The sequence below is a fragment of the Phyllopteryx taeniolatus genome, chromosome 10 (genome assembly GCF_024500385.1).
Source record: "Phyllopteryx taeniolatus isolate TA_2022b chromosome 10, UOR_Ptae_1.2, whole genome shotgun sequence".
Classification (NCBI taxonomy): domain Eukaryota; kingdom Metazoa; phylum Chordata; class Actinopteri; order Syngnathiformes; family Syngnathidae; genus Phyllopteryx; species Phyllopteryx taeniolatus.
The window spans coordinates 29,999,268-30,021,947 of NC_084511.1; the positions used below are offsets into that span (position 1 = coordinate 29,999,268).

The 22,680-nt window shown below is 44.5% G+C and overlaps 3 protein-coding genes across 7 annotated transcripts in view; all 3 read right to left on the minus strand.

Moving 5' to 3' along the window:
• The window catches only part of LOC133485067 (protein diaphanous homolog 1-like), a 90,129-nt gene extending 87,066 nt beyond the window's left edge, over nt 1-3,063 (minus strand). For all 3 annotated transcript variants that reach the window (XM_061788405.1, XM_061788403.1, XM_061788404.1), the window contains exon 1: nt 2,224-3,063. In XM_061788405.1, the coding sequence (XP_061644389.1) occupies nt 2,224-2,322 (99 nt within the window). In that variant the 5' untranslated portion in view covers nt 2,323-3,063. The remainder of the gene's footprint in view (nt 1-2,223) is intronic.
• Nucleotides 3,064-4,552: 1,489 nt separating this feature from the next.
• LOC133485068 (small integral membrane protein 32-like) lies at nt 4,553-7,630 on the minus strand. The gene is made up of 2 exons (XM_061788406.1): nt 7,344-7,630; nt 4,553-5,863 (listed from the first exon to the last, which is right to left on the minus strand). Exon 2 carries the CDS (start codon nt 5,828-5,830, stop codon nt 5,456-5,458), a length of 375 nt encoding a protein of 124 aa, XP_061644390.1. The 5' UTR covers nt 5,831-5,863; nt 7,344-7,630; the 3' UTR covers nt 4,553-5,455.
• An 8,598-nt stretch (nt 7,631-16,228) lies between these two features.
• LOC133484983 (short transient receptor potential channel 7-like) overlaps nt 16,229-22,680 on the minus strand; it is a 33,723-nt gene continuing 27,271 nt past the window's right edge. The window contains exons 9-13 of one of the 3 annotated variants that reach the window (XR_009790564.1): nt 22,169-22,390; nt 20,123-20,209; nt 18,650-18,725; nt 17,997-18,247; nt 16,229-17,922 (exon numbers count right to left, since the gene is read on the minus strand). Coding sequence is in view for 2 of the 3 variants with exons in the window: in XM_061788250.1 (XP_061644234.1) it covers nt 18,108-18,247; nt 18,650-18,725; nt 20,123-20,209; nt 22,169-22,390 (525 nt within the window). In the remaining variant the exon portion in view is untranslated. Of the gene's footprint in view, nt 18,248-18,649; nt 18,726-20,122; nt 20,210-22,168; nt 22,391-22,680 lie in introns of all 3 variants that reach the window. The other 2 variants (XM_061788250.1, XM_061788251.1) reach the window with 2 other exon arrangements.

Genomic DNA, 22,680 nt, shown 5'->3' on the forward strand with positions numbered 1-22,680 from the left:
TTTAGAAACAGCCAAGTAACAAACAAAATAATCATGGGACTCCTACATAGTTTCTTTTGCTCTGCTTAGTGATATCGTAAAATGATTTATTTTTCTGAGCAGCCGCTGTGATATGTTTTGATTTGAAATGTAGACATTACATTTGAAGAGAGGGAAGTATGTAGTATGATTTATTTTTGCACTGATATGGCGCGGACCTATTTTATTATTTCATTTCTGGGACTAACGGAATGTAACTGCAGAGGTATATACGTTTTAACAGGAGTTGGAATCATTATTCCGTCTCAGTGTGGTTCAGTCACCCATGACTTTTGCCTCACTAGTACACCACTAAAGAGTGATACTGTTACAATTTCCATTAGCAATTTGGCGGGGGAGCGGGGGTGTCCTGGCGGCGGCCGCCGCGAGCTAGGACGCCGGCTTGGCGGAGGTCCACGGCAACCGATCCCGTGGGTCTGCGTTTGCTGGGACGGAGGCCGGTGTGGACAACGAGGCGCCTCTTATCTCACCCAGTGGATTGTGAGGCGACGCTCTGGCAAGCGTAGTACGCCGTAGCATGCTCCTACGCTAACGCACTCGTCAACACTGCCGTCACGCGGGCCGGTCAGGCAATCAGTGCATTTCTTTAGACGTACGCACATGGTCACATGGGTTACACGTCCAATCGGGTGCGTTTACACTCAAACGAGGAAGTAAAGCGCTTCAACAGCCCGGCTAGGCGGCTTGGCTTCATATAGACGGCCCAAGTAGAGCACAAATCTGCATTTTAAGCACAATGGCTCATTACTTAATGCTGAGGCACTGCAAAACGGTGCAGTCGGGTTGGGCTGCGTCGCACTGTGCCCAGCGGGCAAAAAGCATGCGTGGAATTTACAGCAACGTAGTGACAAGGTACAGATGAAATATCCTCTTCTAATCCCCCCTCTGTTTGGTCGTCACATATCAGAAGTGAGAGGACACCATTTATTGTTCTTAAAAGTTTTATTAGAAATCAGTTAACTTATTTTTACTCTTTTATCACAGTAAGAACAGTGCAGTTAATAAGGTTTGTGAAAGTCAGACCCTGGAACTGATTAATTACATTTTGATTATGTTCTATACCAAATCTGAACCAACTGAAGGGAAACGAGCACTCTGGAAGCGATTGTGTTCGACAGCAAGGATCCGCACAATAACATTATTTCACAAAATGATTCAAATATTTTGAAACACCGAGTTTCCCCATACTTTTCCTGCTCAAAATCTGAACTCTGGTGTGTGTTTTGCAAAATAAAGTCTCCCAGAGCAAATTCAAATATCAGCGTTACTACATAGTACTGGCGTCAAGGACATAGCTCGAGTCTATGGAGGGCAATGTCGTCACGCAAACACAGACTCGTGTACTCAATGTTATCTCTGGGCACAACAGATTTCTGTCTATGACTCATGTTTACACATAACTTTACCAAAAATATGCACATATTTGCATTCCTGAAACATTCTATGATAGGCCTTTAACATCACTTTTTGTATTTTTGATGGAAATGAATACAGTAAAAAAAAAAAAATGCAATGAAGCATTTACAATAAACAGACAAAATATAAAGCCTGGAAGAGTACTTGGTAGGGTGAGTGGTATTACTAAAATGTCTAACGTGCATACGTGGTACTACTGTTGACTTTGCGATCATGTGTCCCCTTGTTGCGCCTCCATGGTTACTGATTGTCAGCGTGTGTGTGTGCTTGCGGTCACTTTTCACCTGTTGCTAGACATGACTAATAAGTTGAGTTCTGCAACACAAGTGTGCCTTGGCAATGGCTGCTGACAGCCTGACGCTGCTGCCCACCAGCCGTGTAGACACGTCAAGTGAATCACATGCCGACTCCACATGAGGTCATCTTCAAACGTCAATGGGCTAACCTTACCGTTCTACGTTTATTTACCATAGAGTCTGCCACTGATTGTAGGCTGAAGGCAATCAAACACATCTCAAATGAAAACGAATTCATTTGTAGCTTGTTGGTGCTTGTTCGACTGCAGCCAAAAAAAAAAAGTGTAAAGTGCTGCGGGTGGTGGGGGTTAGGTACTTCCTTCTCTTTTGACACTTCCGCTTGTATGACACTTGAGATAAATATGTCAATCATACATCTGGTGCTAACGTTTAAACAGGAATGACTTGCAGGTTGTACGCTTGATGACTTTGTAGTTTCACTTAAAATAATGAACGCTAAATAAATACTCACAAATTTCTTTTTGCCCTCTCCATCCTCGTAGCCCTTCTTTGATTTCTTGTCTTTCTTGGGCCCGGGAGCCGAGGCGGCGTATCCCGTGTGTGAATCCATACTTGTAAAGTGAATTGTTTTCCTTGAACTTGGAGTCAAAGTAGTTTCCGCATGGAGGGAACTTTGCTGACGCAAAAAAAAAAACACTCGCACTCAAAGCAAATGTGTGAACTGACGAACAAGCAAGACAATAAAGGCAGAGCAACTAATGATAACGATGATAATAATAATAATAATAATAATAATGATGATGATGATGATGATCTCCACGGGCCTGGGCTGGTGCCCCTGCTAACTAGCCACAATTAGCAAGGAGTTGCTAATGATCTGGTCCCGAGCCAACTCCTCGCGAAGCCGCCTGTCCGTCGTCCACAAGGAGGGAAATTCAAAGCGCAGCGGCTCGTCGTCGTCGTCGGGGCGTACAAGCACCGATCCTTCCAACTTCTTCCCAAAAAGAAAACAGCACGACTTCGGGCATCGGCAGCCACGTGGAACGTAAACACAAGTTAAGTTCACAGATGACTTTTGTTCACCGCGGTTCGACGCAAACACAGCTAGCGTTAGCTTTAGCCAGGCTACTTCGTCAGAATGAGTCCACTCCTAGCAGATGGTTCCAGACGCCGCGGGTGCTGCTTTCGTGGCGACTTTACGTGCCTGCTGCGGCGCCAGACAACTTTTAAACTGCGGCATGACACAAACCAGGAGACTGCTTTAACGCCGAGCCAGTCGTCTTCTTGTACTTCTTGAGGGGCGGAGGCAGCTTGGGACGAGTTCACCTGAACTACTCAACTGCTTCCTGGTGTGCAATGGGTGCACTTTTTGTTTTGTTGTTGTTGTTGCTAGACCTAACTACTTTTTTAGACAACCCGAGCAACTGCAGTATTCGTTCCAAAAAATTAAAAAAAAAAAATTAAAACTTGCGTTGAAACTTTTGAAAAGTGACCCAAACGATAAAATGTATTTTCCTGTCAAAACGACTCATTTGTTTTAACCCTTAGATGCACATATGGGTCAAAAATCACCCAGATAGATCATTTTCGCGCAATATCTTTGTAATTTACAAAAAGAAAATCATAATTTAACATTATATCTATTTAAAAAAAAACTCTTTAAAAATTGCACAATATTTTAGGTTTTGTAAGACTTCCCCAGACTTCCTTAAGTTGGTCAAAAATGAGCCTTATTATTATTATTATTATTATACCCCTGTTAGTTGAGTGTTTGCATAACATGTCTTATAAGTTGTCACAAGTGATTCATCAAAATAAAAACAAGAGAAGAATTTTCAATTGCAATGTAGTTGCCAGAAATAAAGATGATTCTGATATAGGAGAAGAGTTTACTTAGTTGAATTCTATTTCTTAATCTGCTAGTTTTTCTTTGTCTTTGTAGCACTATGCTGCCTCTCATAGGTCAGTCTTGGTACTATAACAGACAGTGTGGTGCGCTATGTTGCTCATCTCTTGTACACCATGCATGATAAGGGAAATAAGGGCACACAGCAGTTTTTTATCATCATGTGTGGGGTAGGCGGCACAGTGGACGACTGGTTAGCACATCTGCCTCATAGTTCTGAGGAACCGGTTCAAATTCCGGCCTCGCCGGTGTGGAGTTTGCATGTTCTCCCTGTACCTGCGTGGCTTTTCTCCGGGTACTTCGGTTCGCTCCTCTCTCCCTCAGCTCTTAGATGAGGTCGCATACTGTATACTGTACTCCGCTGCATTATGTTGTGCTTCGCAAATGAAATCCACGTTTATTATACACAAGAAAACAATAACCCGTGTGTTTATTTTCATTTTAGTGGAATAATATTTTTCTGATGATGCCCTGAATAAATGTTTTTGGGAATCCAGCGCCCACATTACCCCTGTTTTATGTAATCCCCAGAGTCCGGTACAAATGTGCTTCGCCTCTAAAAAAAAAAAAAACATGTTCACACAAACACAGCTGCACTGGATTACACTGATAAACTCATTTATCCGTCGTGGTATGTGAGAGACGTTTCCAACAACAAGGCTACGGAGGATGTGAGCATGAGTGGCGTCAATGAAGCTGACAGCGCTGCAGTTGCATTTATTGCACACAAGTTGACTTGTCCTTCAGCCTCAAGTCTTACTTCCTCGGGACAATTACGCTATATGACTTGGGGAACGGTTAATTAAAAGGGAAAGATGGTACGGCCGGGAGTCAAACGGCTTTCATAAAGATGCCCAATGAGGCCGTATTAAATCACAGCAGTGACCTCTGCAACAAAAACGCCAGCATTCATTCATTCATCAGATGATACAAAGAGGTTTTCAATATCTTTATGTCATGGTATAGACTTCAGGTCTGGCATTTAATCACTATTGTACAATCTACAGGATGAAAAATGTGTTGTTTGTTGCCTTATTGCACAAGACTTTTTTTTTTTTTTAATACTGTCATGAAAATAGACTTTAAAGGCCATGGTAAAACACTATGAATGCTGCATTCCAGAAATCTGGCAAGTCAGAAACGAACTGTAACGCCCAGGTCTTCTGACTTGCAAACATGGGGCAAATAAACATACACCCTGAATTCAGCGAGACCCGGTAATCTGACGTTACCCGCAGAGATTCGCTGAAATACTTTAGAAACTATTTATTATCTGCATTCATTGATTATACACAATTTTACCGCCTAACACAAATGGTTTTGCATCAAAAACAATTGCTGTGTAGCATAGATAGCTACATATCTACACAATCTCTGTGTGAAACATGATCCAGGCTGCCTAAAATATTTTTCATTCGTGTATTCACAAACAAAGCAAATAGTAGCTCATCAAGGTCGCCCGCAACGTTTTGGACTTATTTCTGACTTCCCAGAACACTTGAATAAAACAGGCATTCAGACAAACGTGTCAAAAGAAAATGCTAAAATCAAAGTTTGTTGCATACAGCTGTTTTCAGCTTCCAGAGACACACAACCAAGTATGAAAGTCGAGAATTGGGTCTACTCCTGCAGTAGGCCCAATTTTCCAACATTACATACCTTAGTGTGCTCAATGACTCAAAAGACAATCGTTGCTTGTTGTGACTCAATCCTGGCCTCGCCCGTCTTGTGTGCACTCTTATTTCAGATCCCTATCCACACAGTCCAGTGTCTTGAGAGAAAAGAGGAAGGCAACGAGTTCATATGCAGGAGCAGTCCGCGGTCTCACCCGTCCAGGCTACTTGTACGACGTCCGGGCCTCTCTCAGTGACCTGTCATACGGCATGGAGGCGAAGAAAGAGTTCCGCAGCTGACAGTTAATGAAAAACACAATGATCAGCACCAGCAGAAACAACAGGAGGCACATGACCACGTAGGTGAGGAGGTCGGGTTTTTGGAGCTCTACATCTCGGAGCCCTCCTCCTCCTCCTCCTCCTCCTTCCTCTCCTCCTCCCCCCCCGCGACCCGCGGTGGGCCTCAGCAGGGCGGCCACGCTCACCAGGCTGCCGTGGGACAGATTGACAGCGGCGGGGGTGCTCGCAGAAGACTGCGCCATGAGCACCAGGCCCAGGTGAGGGCTAATGGTGGAGTTGAGGAGGACCTGCTTCAGCATGGCCTATGTGGGCTCACCAGCTGACTGGGTGGACTAGAGGGGAAACAACACATAGTGCCCTTTTTAGGAATTTTCAATGATGCAATCATGCTTGCTTATGGATCGTTCCTGATCCATTCATTGGAAAACTTTGATACTGCCACGTCAAAATCAGCGCGACACTTTTGTCTTGGGACCCCAACAGAGCCAGCCACACATTAGATACTGTAGAATTTAGATATCTATTTATTGTCGCGCGGCACGGTGGCCGACTGGTTAGAGCGTCTGCCTCACAGTTCTGAGGACCGGGGTTCAATCCCCGGCCCCGCCTGTGTGGAGTTTGCATGTTCTCCCGGTGCCTGCGTGGCTTTTCTCCGGGCACTCCGGTTTCCTCCCACATCCCAAAAACATGCACGCGAGGTTCATTGACAACTCTAAATTGCCCGTAGGTGTGAGTGCGAATGGTTGTTTGTTTGTATGTGCCCTGCGATTGGCTGGCGACCGGTTCAGGGTGTACCCCGCCTCCTGCCCGATGATAGCTGGGAGAGGCTCCGGCACGCCCGCGACCCTCGTGAGGACAAGCGGCTCAGAAGATGGAAGGATGGATGAATTTATTGTCGCCTACAAAATAATAATAATAACAATAACGACAATATTAACTACGCAGTACCTTGCCATGTCAATTAGAATGCACAGTACATAAATTACATGAAAATTGTGCCAAGAAAAATGTTTGGGAATTATTTTTTTTTTCTAAAAGATTCAATCCAAATGTACTGTATTGAAGAGTTAAATACAAGTGAATCGTATTTAACAAATGTACTGTATTGGATTACAAAATAATTGAATTGAGTGATTCTTGATGTACCACTAGAGGGTGCTGGCGTACCATTAAGTGTACGTGGGTCACACTTTGAGAATCACGGGTTCCAGCACGCCCGCGACCCCACTGAGGATAAGCGTTACGGAAAATGGATGGATGGATGATTTAGTCTTCCATTTAGCTAACATTTATGTTTTTGGAATGTGGGAGAAAATCAGAGCACCCCGAGAAAACCCACGCAAGCACGGGGGCAACGTTCAAAATCCACACAGGAGCAAAGATTTGAAACAATACCTCAGAACTGTGAGGCCCACGAGCTAAACACTACGGCTCCGTGTTGCCAGGTATAACCACATTGACAGTATGACGTGTCACCAGTCTTGTTTTCAAGAAGTTATCATTAACATTGATCCCTGATTGGCAGGGAGCAATCACATGAGTCTAATGCCTCCAGTTCACAGTTCCCAAAAGGGTTTATAGCTTGCATTAGTTTACCCAGCCATACAAATCATTTTAACCGAGTACCTTGGAAATATTAGATTCAAACTACTCAGTGTATTTCAAGGTCAGTGTTAAAGTCCAGAAGGTCGACAATGTAGGCACCTGTGTAAGAAGTCGTCGATCTGGACAACAATGCCATGGGTGACTTTGCTCGTGCGAAACGTCAGAAGAACATAAATAATAACAATGTTCGTCACGAGAAAGACTTACGTGGGCGGGTCACAGGTGATAGCGGACAGGACAAATCCCGGCTGCGCATTCCTATCGGTTCCCTGTTCGATGCCGACAAGCCTCCCCGAGGACGCAGCGGTGCGACTGCTTCCACGCTGCGCCCGACACAGTTCCTATGTGTCTGGCTCGGATTCAAAACAGACCGGACTTCAATCCAGGTTCGAAGCGGCAGCAAGGGTTATGAAAACAAGAAACGGTGGTCCTAATCTCCGATCGACTTTAGGCTCCCTCCGTGAGCGATCGAGCGCACCTCTTCTTGCGCGTGCTGGCGCCTCTCGCCCGCAAACCCCGGACAGATTAACGCTCCGGTGCGGTTCGAATGAGGGAGGAGCGCGGTGAGGTTAACCAAGCCCAAATACAGAAGATGTCTCGCAGCAGGTCGGCTGCTCATCTTCGCCCTCGCAGATCCGCGTGTGTTTGGGTGTGTGGGTGTGTGGGCGTGTCACCTGACAGGGACGTGCTCCAGTCAAGTCACAAAGTCGACAGACATCTTAACCCTCTCCATCTCTCTCTACAAAGTCGTGAGAAGGTTTGTGGGGCCGCCGTGAACATCTTCTTACACTTTTCAATCAATAAAAAGATTCAGGATGAAAAAGGTGAGCGAGAGCCAGCGGGGAGTCGCAGAGCCTGACATAGGAAATTGCAAATCAGACAATCAAACATCCTTTTTTGTTTATGACTGGAGAAAAAGAAAAATGGCCACGCATCGTGAACGTGACGACAGTGGTTAGACATATTTTCTTCTGGAACGCGAGTCGTCGTCGTCCACATTGGAGTCAATAGCATAGCATAGCATGTCATAACATGTCATTTAAGTAGAAAAAAAGAAGTGAACCCATCCAGACATCCATTATTTGTTGCAGAGTTGATACAAGTGGAGTGGAGTCCCGTCCTCCCACCCCTCCCCTCTTTGTTCTCCTCTCAAAATAGGTCTCAAGTGACTTCACTGAATGATTTTGTTTATCTTCCTTGATTTTGCGTCCCTAGCCGCTCTTCTCCAGCTATTGCGGCTCAACCTGTCAATCGGCCGCCGGATGTGATGTCGGCCCCATAGTGAGAGGCGAGTGTTATGCATTTTTACCGAGTCTTATTCATGGCAGTGGCAGCGGTGCGGTGGGGCGACCAATTTTCCGATTTTGCGGTTCCATCATACTGTGATGTTGTCTCTATTTGATGTGACACTTGAGTGCTAATTGACATAAAGAAGCCAGGTTCTTCTTCCGTGACGCGGCAGACATGAGAACGGACACAAAAGCGGCCCACCCTAAGAGCTCTGCCGGTCTGTTTCATATTCATTTGCACCTGTTCTGTCACAACAGAAGGTTCTAGCAGGCAGTCTGCAAGGACACGCGCACACACACACACACACGCACGTTGCGGCAAGAAACAAGACCGAACACAAAACTGCTGACTGTTCCCAAATTAGAAGCTGTGACGTTTGAGAGAAAAAGGGTTGTGGACTCCAAATAACAGACCTCTCCCCTTCAGTGGCCTACATGAAGTCTCCATGCAAGGCAAATTTTGGCTGGTAAAATGTGCTTTTCACGTGGGAAATCTAATCGGAGCCCAAAGCTTGCAGCGGTAATTGCGGTTTATTGCGCACATTCCATTCCCTACTATCCTCATCATCAGCGTCTACTGTCCACAGGGCTAATGTAAAAATACATTGCGTGGGGGGGGGGGAGCTGAGGAAAAACAATAACTAAACATGAATGAAAATACGCTCAAGTTGGTCACGTGTTGTCGGTATGAGCAAAGAATGTTGGGAGGATGGATCTTCATCAGCAGACTGATCGAGTTGAGAGGAGATACAAAGAGTCATCAAGTTATTTGCATTGACAGTCAGATAAGTTTGAACTCAACGATATGTTTAGCAATTGAATTTTAGTTGACAGTGTTGGAAGTGCAAGAGGGGTGGGCGACATGAGCAAACAAAAATGTCTTGATATCTTTTTGTTTCCAACCCCAATTCCAATGAAGTCGGGACGTTGTCGTAAACATCAATAAAAACAGAGTCGCTATGAGGTTGAGCTCAATAACTATGAGCCACCAGCAAGGAATTTTGATGAACTGTAATTCTACACAGATGTCCAGCCTCCATTAAAGGCCTCGAAACAATCACTGGTTAAATAAATAAACAAATAGCAAAATACAAATTTGACTACTTTCATGTATGCCTCTCTCTCACACCGAACACACACGCACACACATGCGTACACGCATGCAACATGACATGGTCGTGCAATGTTACATTTTCTTCTCTCGTTACCTCCTATATGTCCTCCATGTTTTTGCCATCATCTTAATGTGTTGTGCTTCCCTCCTTGCCCATCATTCCCTCCCGCTTTCTGATTCTCAATCCACTTAATCCATGACACAAAAAAAAAAAAAAAAATAGTAAGGGAGGGAAAAGACAACTCATCCATGAAGCACACTCCAAGCTTTAAATTGGAGATAAACAACTACAAGATGAACAAGAAAGCTCCAATTATTCTACGGACTTTAATAACATTGAAGAAGGGAAAAAAACAGTTCACAGAAACTCCGTAGTCCCAAATGTCTGCCTTGGAAGTCAGCAAAGATTATGAGCCCTATTTTGGTGAACGGCTTAATTCCTGCGCGGCGGGCGGTGCGACTGTGCGCCAGCCAGAGGCGGCTTAGCCCGGTGTTGTTATTTTTGTAGACAGGCGTAAGCCGGCGGATCCGGCTTATATATATATATATATATGTAAATGCACGGCACCACAGTCGGGACCGCCGTCTCCCCAAATTTTGACATGACAGTGGTGGTAATTAAGGGGTGGATTCAGTCTCTTAAGTCCGGACAGAAGGCCCAGGTGCCAAATGCGCCGCCCGCCGGTGGTAAAAAGAAACAATGCAACAAACATTGAGTGATCAAATTACTAGTAACACAGTAGTGAATATGAAATGCAAACTCAATCACTACCTTCTCTAAAATACGTAACGGAAAAATAGAAAGTTATCCATTTTTTTTCAGCACAGCACCATCTGCTGGATCTGGTAGGTTTTGCCCACACATGACCCTAGTTCGAAAACTGATTAAATAGGCATATAAAGAAAAGGGGAAATAAATCTGCTTTCTAACAAAACCAGCCAGATGTCATCCATCTTGTATGTACTAGAAATGTCCTTTTCTGTCTGACTTTTGTCTAAAACCAACACGAAATGGACCAAATACAGATTTCCTTCCTCTCATTTCCCCGATAATGGTGTTGAGTTCCTCCTCCGTGGAAGAGAATCAGCCAGCTTCAAAGAATATTTTGTTTCTCTGCCAGTGTAGCAGTCACCCCCACTGGCGCACCTCAGACGCTCTACAATTAGTCACTTGATTATCTCACTGCAACTCAAATGCTGTGCAGACCGTAAAAAAAAAAAATCAAACATTACAAAATAAAAAATTGCGCACTGTAAAACTAACTGATTGTCATGCAGGCCTAAACATTTTCCCAACCATAGTAAGGATCAGCAGTGCATAAAATGGATGGATAATTTCCAAGGGCGTACACTTCTACACCTTTCTGTGACTCCTCTAGTCTCTCTGCATCCCTGTTGTAACCTGCTCATGACACTCAAAGCTCATTGGCGACTTCCTCCCGAGAATATCACGATTGAATCCTGGCAATGACGATGTAATGTCCATCAATTGTTATGATTGCTCATGATGTCACAAATGTATAGGCCCATTTATGGATCGAACAAATCGAACTTTGCTGTTCAGTTCTTTATTAGTGAACAGCAAGTTGTACACAAAATACTGCAACATTGAAGAGAAAGCGAGAGAACGTCAAGTTAAGTTCCCCTTTGAAGATTTTTAGGTTTATCCTGAAATTTCCCACAAAAGTTGAAGACCCCTCACTTTGTAGGAGTCGTGTGAGTAAAGAAACAAAACAACAACAACAACAACAACAGCACCTGGTCACTGAAAACATCAATACAGTACATTTTTTGAAAGGATAGAAACAGATTGAGCTTGAGATGGATTACTTGCCAAACAGATTGCAGCTCAAATCAATTCGATGTGTGCACACTCACTGGCCACAACGTTAGGTACGCAATCTAACGAGATCCAATGCAAAAACCATCACAGGATAATTGCTCGGTTTTGGATGCCCCTTTCCCAAAGTGAACACTTCGACAAATGTGTCACCTTCCGCAGCAGGAGTATTCGAAACACAGTCTGCCGACTGTGACCCAACTTCACTGGAACCAAATGAAGCTCTCCTAAGCATCTTCCGTGGTCATGACCGTACTTTGCAACTTTTCTGTCCTTTTAACAGCCGCGGTCACACTGCAGCGAACTGATGCCTCGCGCCCTGTGTAATTGTGTATGCAGTAAAGATGGGGGCTCATAGAGATTTGCAGCGGAAATTTCACATTGATAGATAATGATGATGATTATTATTCAGTGGGAGTGGCTTGCGCATCCCTTTTCCCCATTAGCCAATGGTGTACACAAAATCAAGCCCAATGAACCCCGCCTAGCAACAAGTGCGCATGCTGACATAGGACGTGCACAGAAACAGGAAATAGAGCAATATTGTTCTGTATCCGCGTTGCTGCGTCTCCTACACTGAACATTTTCAGTTGTAAATATATGTTTACGGATCCCATATGATTTGTGCGATTTATTCTGTTACAGTTTGAAGAGAAATTGCAGTCAGACAACTGTATTTTGTTTCAAGTCAGACCACACCACTATTTATTTTTTTTTCCACATAAAACACCCCTGTTCCAGACCTAAATCAATGTTAGAAAAAGAGCGAGAGAGTCCCCGAGCGAATAAATGACGAAGGCCGACGCAAAGCAGAACGAGGTGGTCAGAGAGGCAAAAGCCAATCGGAAGATGAATGGTGTTGCAAACATCCCATAAAAGGCAAAGTATGTTGGAGCAACCTAAATACGCTGAAGCACAATGTTGCTGTACATTACCGGCAACGGCTGTGCTTTGCAAGAAACACAACTTCCTCTCTCTGTCCCAATCATGTAGACTCACTCTAAAAAGGCAGAGTCAGTGTTAGAGAGTAGAAAAACAACAACAACAACACTATCGGCATTGTTGGCCCCGTGGTACGACTACGGAATCCATCCAGCTGAGATCGGGTGACAGGCGCGGTACACCCAAGACAGGTCACCCGCCAGTCTCAGGGCACATACTGTACGGGTATGGACAAACAAAGCATTTGCGCTAACCTTTGGAACCTTCAGTTCACAAAACATGGCTTTTGGAAGGCGGGAGGAAGGCGCAGTACCTGGAGAAAACCCACACGAGCTTGAGGAAAACACTCAAAGGGCCTGAGCAGAGATTCGCATCCAAACCTCTCGACTGGGAGGCACATGTGCGCGTAAGCTTGCTGCCCTTACGCAATTCAGACGCCCCATGACCAAGAAAAACCTAAATCATGTATTTATGATTAAAACAAATTGTAAAAAACCTCTCCTCAATCAGTGCCTCTCAAAGTGTAGTACCGCTATTGCTACACGGGTTCCCGCTCCGAAAAAAGAAGAAACACTGCCTAAGTACAGTTCTGTTGAGTTTAAATTAAGGTCTACACACTAGCAATCTTTAGGAACCGCTTGTTATTTAACTTTTATGTGCAATATATTTCAATCTCATCATGATTCAAGCCTTTTGAAAAATTCGTTTCCTTCTACTGTGAATAACACGTCAGTGGCTCATTTTTGAAGAACACTTAGGCCTTCTGCACTACTGTAATTGAATGTTGGGCACGCTAGTGGTCAAGTCGTCTTTTCAGTGGCACTTGCTGTAAAATGTTTGAGAACCACTCATGTTGGACTTCCCGAGTACTAGAAAGTGGCTACATTGACTAAACCGTTAAACCGGAGATGTTATGGAAAATTAACTTTTGCTTATTTACAAATAGTTGGGTTTCTGGAGTGTCAGATCTGTGCATTGCCATAATTCATCTCTGAGCTCTTCAGGCAGTTCCTTTGACCTCCCGATTCGCATTTGCTCTGACATGCACTGTGAGGTCTTCTATAGACAAACAGGTGTGTGGCTTTCCTAATCAAGTCCAATCAGTGTAATCCAACACAGCTGGACTCCAATGATGACGTAGAACCATCTCAAGGAGGAGCGGAAGAAATGGACAGCACCCCAGTTCAATATACGAGTGTCACAGCAAAGGGTCTGAATACTTCTGGCTGCGTTTTTCCTTTTTAATGCATCTGTAAAAATGTCAACAATTCCATTTTTTTCTGTCGATATGGGGTGCTGTGTGTACATTCGTGAGGAAAAAAAAAGGTTAATGATTTTAGCAAAGGGCTGCAATATAACAAAGAGTGAAAAAATTATGGGGGTCTGAATACTTTCCGCACCTACTGTACATACAGCGTGTATATACATGTGTGTGTTCACACTACTCTCCTCCAAATCCTAGGAATCCTCGTCTCATCCGAGGCAGGAGGTCACGCCGCTCCGAGATAGAAGGCAGATGGAGTGGTTGAGATGGATGGAGAAAAGAAAGAGAGGGAGGATGAAGTGTGGGGAGAGGCTGCAGAGGGGGGAGTGGGAGTCGGTAGGGGGCGTGCAAAGCTCTCGCCTTGGGCCTCTGGGACACATTTCACCAGTGAGCGGGTTGTCAGTTAGACTGAACACACACACGCACACGCACACACACGCACACTGGCAAGCTTGAGCTAAGAAACTCAATGGCTGCTGCGGTCGAAACAAACACACACAACCTCATTGACAAAGTGTGTTATTAAGCAAGGCCCTTCAGGCTGAGACTCGCATCCAAAGTCTGACGGAGCGCTGAAGGAAATCAAATAATTGGAATATCTTATCAACTTCCAAATGCACATCACTCTCGGACGGACTTGGTTGCTATGGAGATGTGTGCGTAAGTGGGCTTCGTCGCAGCAGTTTGTGTGCGCAATTACGAGACAGTGTCTATGAATTGAATTGTGTTTTTGAGGTGCGTATAGCAGTGGTTCTCAACTGTTGTGACCTTAGGACCTGTATTTTCCTATTGTTAAGATACGGCATTTCCTATTTTTAAACGCCGTATGAAAAGAGTTCTTTTCCGCCGATAAGGCATATTACCTGCCATGACGTCCTCCAGCCAAAGGCTGAGCTGCACTGTATTTGTTTACAGAGTAAACTAGTGGCAAAGTAACATTTCTTATTGCTTTCCTATATTCCGTTGCATGTGGGAACTCAGCGCGCCTCTATATGTACTGAAAAAAAACAAAAAAACGAGGATGGGAATACATGTAATTAGTTTCGCTATCTGCCTGCGACCCAGCAAAAATGGGTCGGCGAGCCACTTTTAGCTCCCGACCCACCAGTTGAGAACCACTTCTGTCCAACTTGAATCTTCAGCAAATAAACAAGTACAGGAGTGTACATCCTCAATTACAAGTTACGGTACGGTGCACCAGCTGCTCGGCGGCTCAGAGGAAAGCGCTCCCGAGGGTCACCGAGACCGCCGTCTCCCCAAAACGCCGCGGCATCATAAAGGACACCCGTCACCCCGGTGGCTCGCTTTCTGTTCCAATTGTTGCCCTCAGGCACATCCGTAAACGCAAGGACAAAAAACACTCAAGCACTTTGAACCACCCTCAGTGCTCCGGAAAGATAATGCGACAGGAAGTATGCACGTCTGCAGATGTACGTTCACGCCATGCTCGCACGTGTGACTGTATGTTCGATGCCTGCTATTTATTCTTTTTTTTTTCTTTTTTCCCCGGGCTGCTGTCAGTCATGAGCCCTATTAGAGAAAATGGAGACTTTTGAATTCTCGGATACAAATAGTTGGGTCTCTGGAGCTCCTGCCCACCCATCAAGTGTGGAATTAAACCAGCAAGTACATCTTAAATGTGCTGCCTATTTCTGAAAACGTGTCTTTGAATGAGATAGTCTGCACCTTCCGCCTACTCTGACATCGCAGTTGGGCTAATTAACGTAAGACTCATGTGACTCATTAGCTAGGCTGGCCGGAGTTCCGAAGCCAAAAAAGCCACTTTCGAGCAGCAGCTAACAGCTAAGCAGAGCTGCAGTGTTAGCACTAATTATCTTTGGCTAACAGTGTTACCAGCATGATCTCCTGAAAATAAGGTTACAATAATGTTCAACTAAGCCGTTCACACACACACACACACACACACATTTCTCCGTTTTCTCTGCAGTCCAACCAAGAAACCATTCGAATCTCCCTTCCAGTTTCAGTCGCGCAACTTGTTCTGCAAGTTGAATTGGCATCCAAAGAATTTTGCACTCAGCATTGACGCGACAAACGTGGCACGCCGTCCTTCATTCGGTCCAAATATGAGTTTAGTTTACGATCCTTTAAATAAGCTTCGGTAGCGCGTTTTGTAGGTTAGGTGAACAGCAAAGTTTTTTTTGTTTTTTTTATGAGTGCACAATGTGGGACCACATTTGCACAAATTTCTATTGAGAACGTTACTTAAAATGACCTTTATTTGCAATAAAATGGATGCACGTAACAATGTACCACGTGATGCCCAGGGGGCGGGGCTAAGGGTGCAAAAGGGGCCGTGTGAAAGGTTTCATTGAGTAGTATGCTGGGTCGAATGGTGCAGTAAGTAGAAAAGTTTGCTCGTTGGCATTGACTGAATTTGGATGTCATTGTTTGACTTTTCGTTTATATTTTTTGGGGAAAACAAACATTCACTGTGTTACACTTTGGAAGGCGTGCACAAAAAAAATGACCCCACCATTCACCAGCGTCGTCATCGCCAGAGTAGGATGAAGGCCCGGTTGCCACGGTTCTTCAGAAATGCTCACAATGACGAGAGACCTTTTGGCAGCACAGAATCGGAGAGAAGAGAAGAGAAGAGAAGCTGCTGGCAGAAGGGCGTGGCCTGAGAACGTCCCTTCCGCACGACGACCAGAACCTGCGACCGGTCCACACCCCAAAGCTGCTGCTTGGCACAACAACTGCAAGCAGTTCCAGGCGAATTCTGCCAACACCAGCAGCCAGCGTGCGTTGCACGGTTAAACACGTCATTGTGAATTTGTATGCTTAGAAAAGATTTCTGCTCTGAAAATGACATGAAATAAACAAACTGCAAACTGCAATTGATTCAACATGAAGACAGTGGCGGACCAAGCAATTCCGAGCTGACCGTTTATTTCAAGGACCAAAACATATGGCAATATACTGTAAGGTTTAATTTCAACAATATGAAAAAATACAGTATTTCAGCCTATATATTCTCCTAGCTGTGGAAATGAATGGCTATGCTTGGTGTGTGTGTCTAAAGATCAAAAGCTGAACACAAACAACTTGTGTGTGTCTCTTGTGCATCTTAGCCATCAACGTTAATGAAATATGAACAATAATATTCCATCCTAAGATCTAAATACTGTATTACGCATGGAACATCCAATGTGAACAAGACTACAGTAGTTCTAATCAGATTGACAATAAATGAAGACCTCAAATGTCTCATTTCAGATACTGTATGTTGCGTATCAAGCTATACATTGTCGACTTGAAAAACAGATAATATTATCATGAATACAACGGAAATGTTGACGTCAACGATGCTGTAAGTGCAGTTTTGTAGTTCAACATAAACAACAGAAGGGCATACTGCGGTTACCAAGATGTGATATTCGCACGTCGAATATTTGCTCCTGCAAATATTGTGGGAGCAGTTGGAATTTTAAAATTGGGTCCGAAAATATTCTGAATGTCATCTATACAGCTGAGGCTTTGCTTCGAAAACATTCTGTTTACTCGACTATTTGTTTTGTTTTGTTTAGCATAAATGAGCAACTGTTACAGATACAAAACGTGCGTCGAGATAACATTTGTTGTGAATTTGGCACGAAAGAAACGAGGTGCATGCAGCGCAGTGCTCGAGTGGTTTTTTTTTCCCAAGGGGAAGATTCTGAGTGTTTCTGTTCCTGTGCCAGTGTTGCGCCGAGTAGAATAATTAACCGCCATGGTGGAAGTCTGCGTGGCTGCAACTTAACACAAAGAAAATCGGCCTGCTAATTGGGCCAATGTCAAAAAACATTTGCGATCTCCTCCAAGGCCCGATCTTGAACGTCTGTGAGCTCATTATGGATTATCCTGTGGTGTGCATTGTTTTTTTTCCTTCTCCTGTGTAGGGTCTGGATATTAAAAGTCCGAATGTGTGTAGCCTGCTTAACGTTAGCGTTGGATTTGGATCCACTCCACATCGTGCGTGCTTGTGTGTTCAAGCAGCAAGTCGTCTTTGTGGCGGAAGGTCATGCTTTTTTTTTTGTTTTAATTGTGAAATCTTTTCGACTGAGTCAATCCATCGAAGAATATTTCTTCGATAATCACTTTTCCCCTCGTTGTAGAAGAGGGAAGAGTATGAATTATTTAGACTGCCTGGTGTAAAAAGGAGTCTCTTGAGAAAACGCACGATTTCTTCCCTCTTCTTCTTCCTCCATGTTTCATCGATCAATCTTCTGTCGCTTGATGTGTTCATTTTTCTCCTTCTTTTTTCTTCGAGCACCTTCTGTTTTCATCTGAATGGCACTGTCAAGTCAACGCGATCGAGCTGAGTTGACTTGGCCCTGGAAATGCAAACATTTCTTACTTTTTTGCTTGAAGACAGGAAATGATACTAAAAGTCAAATTTGTTTTGCACTTTTGTCCTTGTGTCTCTCATAAACATCCGGCTTCCCGTCCCTCGCTTCTTATTTGTCCTCGGCCTTTTAGACAATCGAGGCCCAGTTTTTCGAGCGTCCTTCCCGTCCCGTCAGTGCCTCGTGGTGTTCTTGCCAAATTTCTCGGCGAGTTGCTGAATCAGCAGCGACAGCTCGCCGGCAGCCTCCGACTTGTCCTCCAGCAGCTCGTACCGCAGGCTGGAAATGTCCTGCTTGATTTCCTTCAGCTCACCTGTGAAAAACCCCACAATCGCAATTGTGTGTTGATTATTGTGGCTGAAGTTCGGAGTGGTACAAAACTAGCGAGAGGTGTTTCTGCAGTATATTTTGCTAACTGTGTTGAGCGTTGTGTCAGGGCTAAACTATTAGAAGCACTTTTCGCTGTGATAGCGTCAATGCACGTCATGCAATAACGAACATCTTGTTATCAGGGATACTTTCTAACAGTGCCAATACAAATTGCATACAGCCGTTGTATCGGCAGGGTATGAAATTGTCGGTACGGTATATTTTTATCAATTCAAGATTCTGTACCACAAGGTCGAATATGCGTTTGTGTCAAATATAAAGCACAAAGGATCGTTAAATTGTACATCGAGTTGAGGAAAAAAAAGAAATGGAAAGCGTCCGTTACCTTCGTTGACTTCATCGCTCTCTCGGTCCACTTGGGCCTTGAGCACGTAACGCTTAATGAGTCGCTTCATGATCTTCTGCAGGGCGAGAGAGAGGACAAGAAAACGAGGAGGTGACGAGGCGACACTTGTATATCGAGACGGCAAACGACGAGCGGCTCATTAAACTTTGAACGCGCGCGCAACAGAAATGTTGGCTACTGATCTCGGGAAGCCTGCGAACAAGCCTGCGCTGCTTAACATTTAAAGGGCCGTCTTCTTTGTTGACGTCTATCGCCCACCGGTTGACTTGAAAATAAGTGGGGAGGGAATTGTTCTTTTGCATATGTCTCAGGACGGCGGTGATGGTGGACAAATGAGGACAGGGTCCCATCCCTCCTCCTCATTATCTTGCTCCAGACGCTTGACTTGCAATCAAATTCGTAGCGCTTGCACACTCGTGGCATGGTACGGCATTCTTTTCTCTTTGACACTTTTTTCATTGATTGAGGAGTTTGTTTGGGAGCAACTTCCTTTTGACTTTTTTTCTGAGTAGGCATTCTTCAAGAATTGCGTATGAAAAGTCTACAGTCTAGTCTAGGGTTTTTGCTCAATGGAAAAAAAAAAAAAGATAAAAGATAAATCATGTCAAAAGTGTTCCACCATCATTATGACCATCTTTTGAAGCTCAACTGAAAAACAAACAACACACACACACACACACAAAAAACTGACTGAAATCATGCGATTGCACAAGTGTGAGCACCCGCTTATAACTGTGAGGTGGCTGTGTTTAGAATGAAGCACTCACATTCAAACTGCTGTTAAATGGCACTCGGGACACGCCCGCCACCATCTCAAGTGCCCTCTGGTTAACCCAAATCATTTGCAGATGTTTTGCTTTCTCGCAGAAACCTCAAAGGGTTGAGAGAACCCCAAACATCAGAACTGCGAGGCAGACGTGCTCACCACTCGACCGGCTTCAATTTATCGCATTGCATTAGTTCTCTGTTGACTTTTTAGCGTCCAAATTGAATCGAATACAAAAGTTTTTTTGGATTTGAATCTTGAATCTTGACCATGTGCATGCAGGACAATGAAACCCCATATAAGAGATTTCCGATTTGAATTTCCGGACTGACTTTAGCACAACTGAACTCACAGTCGAGGTCCCGCGTTCCAATCTCGGCTCAGCTCTTCCCGTGGTGCGGACTTTGTTCTCGCTGCGCTTGTGTGGCTTTTTGCAGCACTCAAAAATAAATAAATACAACAACAAACCTTGAGGATACTTTCAAAACGAAACAACGCATTGGTGTGAACGTTTGCGTGCTTGTGTGTGTCCTCCGTGAAGCCCGCCTCTCGCTCGAGGTCATCTGCGATTGGCTCCGGCTCACCCGCGACCCTAATGAGGTCAGACGCGTGGATGGACGGAAGGTACTGTACGGTACGCTTCTAACTGTCAAATAGCCTACTTTTGCTCAATCCATTCAACTCACCTCGTATCTGGTTGGATGTTTTCTAGAATTTCGGGATAAGTTGTGGAACTCCTCTCCCAGGGGCGGGTAGGACCTGAAGTGTTCACCCTGGTGCAAGTGCAGACAATAGTCAAACGTTAACTTGAAAGGAAACGTGTGACCTTGCATATTCGGGTCATATGAAAAGAGAAAAAGGACGAAATTCCCTTGAGCTAAATGAAGCTCTGTTAAGCATCTTCCATATGAGCCGTGACCTTACTTTTGAACAAACGTGTCATTTTAACACTGCGACACTAGCTACAGTCGCTAACTAGCTGTGGTCACATTGCAAGAAACGGATGCCTCGCGCTCCGTATGCAGTAAAGTAAAACCATATACGGTACCGTACAGCAGTCAAAATCCGTACAGCTTTATTACAGTACATTTCCTTTGTACATAAGCAAAAATATACTCAGGGACATTTCTTTAGGAACATGCATATTTCAAGGTGATCCAGTAAAAATTCTTGTTTGTGACATGTTATTATGTAAATATGGATTGTAAACTGCTCAATGTGGCACAATGGTGGGCCCTTGTATTGTGGTTTTCTAGGTTTCTATAATTGCGAGTACTTGTGAAATGGCGTTAAGAGACGGATTTAGTCGAGTAAGTTCCGAATGCAGGCCCAGGTACTAAACATAAAACCCCAATTCCAATGAAGTTGGGACGTTGTGTTAAACATAAATGAAAACAGAATAGGATGATTTGCAAATCATGTTCAAGCTATATTGAATTGAATACACTACAAAGACAAGATATTTCATGTTCAAACTGATCAACTTGATTATTATTAGCAAATAATCATGAACTTAGAATTTGATGGCTGCAACAGGTTCCAAAAAAGCTGGGACAGGCTCATGTTTACCACTGTGTTCCATCACCTTTTCGTTTAACAACATTCAATAAACGTTTGGGAACGGAGGACACTAATTGTTGACGCTTTGTCGGTGGAATTCTTGCTCGATGTACAGCTTCAGCTGTTCAACAGTCCGGGGTCTCCGCTGTCGTATTTGACGCTTCATAATGCGCCACACATTTTCAATGGGAGACGGGTCTGGACTGCAGGCAGGCCAGTCTAGTACCCGCACTCTTTTACTACGAAGCCACGCTGTTGTAACACGTGCAGAATGTGGTTCGGCATTGTCTTGCTGAAATAAGCAGGGGCGTCCGTGAAAAAGCCGTTGCTTGGATGGCAGCGTATGTTTCTCCAAAACCTGTATGTACCTTTCAGCATTAATGGTGCCTTCACAGATGGGTACGTTACCCGAGCCATTGGCACTAACACAGCCCCATACCATCACAGATGCCGGCTTTTGAACTTTGCGTCCATAACAGTCCGGATGGTTCTTTTCCTCTTTGGATCGAAGGTCACGGGCATTCAATGTTGGTTTTGGGCTTTGCCGCTTACATGCAGTGATTTGTCCAGATTCTCTGAACCTTTTGATGATATTCTGGACCGTAGATGACGAAATCCCTAAATTCCTTGCAATTGTACGTTGAGGAACATTGTCCTTAAACTGTTGGACTATTTTCTCACGCACTTGTATATGCGTTGGCGCTCATGACGGCCCTCCGAGGGAAACCCTAACTACGATGTGGCCCGCAGCAAAAATGAGTTTGACACCCCTGAAATTGGGGTTGTATTATAAATGGTGAGTTTGAAATAAACCACTACATTGAATTGAACGTGCTTTTCCCCGACCTTCATTTGCATTTTTAACTGATCATCTAAAGTAACAAAGGATATGTGCTTGATGTATATGAACAAAGACGATCAAGCCTATTAGGAAATGCGCAACCATCTGTTGCTATTACAATCTGATATCTTTTCCCACAATTACGCGCTTGGTCGGAGTGAATACAACAGCTGGAACAAAGCGCCACATTGAAAGAAACCTGGCAATTATTTCATGGCCACAATTTGGCACGAAAAACATCTCATCCAAAAATCTTTGATGTTGCTTTTTCCATTGTATTTAGTTTCTCATCACTATACTTGTTTTGGGTCTCTACAGCGTAGATGGTTACCTTGGCCTGAGAGTTGAGCATACCGAGCTCCAACTCATTCCTGCGCTGATGTCTGCCCACCTTGCAGAGACGTAAAAGGCCCGACCTGACGCGCAGGACCAGGTAGTAGAAGGACTTCGGACTGGGAACCAGGTTGAAGGGGGCGGGCAGAGTGCGACCCTCGTCGAAGTAGGAGAGCCACAGCTTAGCGCGAGCAAACTTCCACTCCACGTCAGCGTCCTCCTGCGGACACCGTGTGTTTGAAATGGTGGGTAAAAGGTGAAGTAAAAAAGACAAAAATACTGTTCTTAGACAAGGAGGTTGTAACTGTTCGCTAGCGTAGGTCAACAGGGCATGTGTGTTTCAAAGTGGCTTGCGATGAACACGGCCCTGAGCTTTCAAGGGCCTCCAATTTGTATTTTCTCTCCATTCAGCCATCTATTTTCTGCCGTGTTTGGAATTGAATACCACGACCCTGGTGACCTTCCCCCCCCCCCCCCCCCCAAGCAGGACACGCCTTTCATTTCTGAGAG

What these genes read in the sequence shown, in the direction of transcription:
- LOC133485068 (XM_061788406.1), bottom strand. Translation starts at nt 5,830, where the DNA reads ATGCTGAAGCAGGTCCTCCTCAACTCCACCATTAGCCCTCACCTGGGC.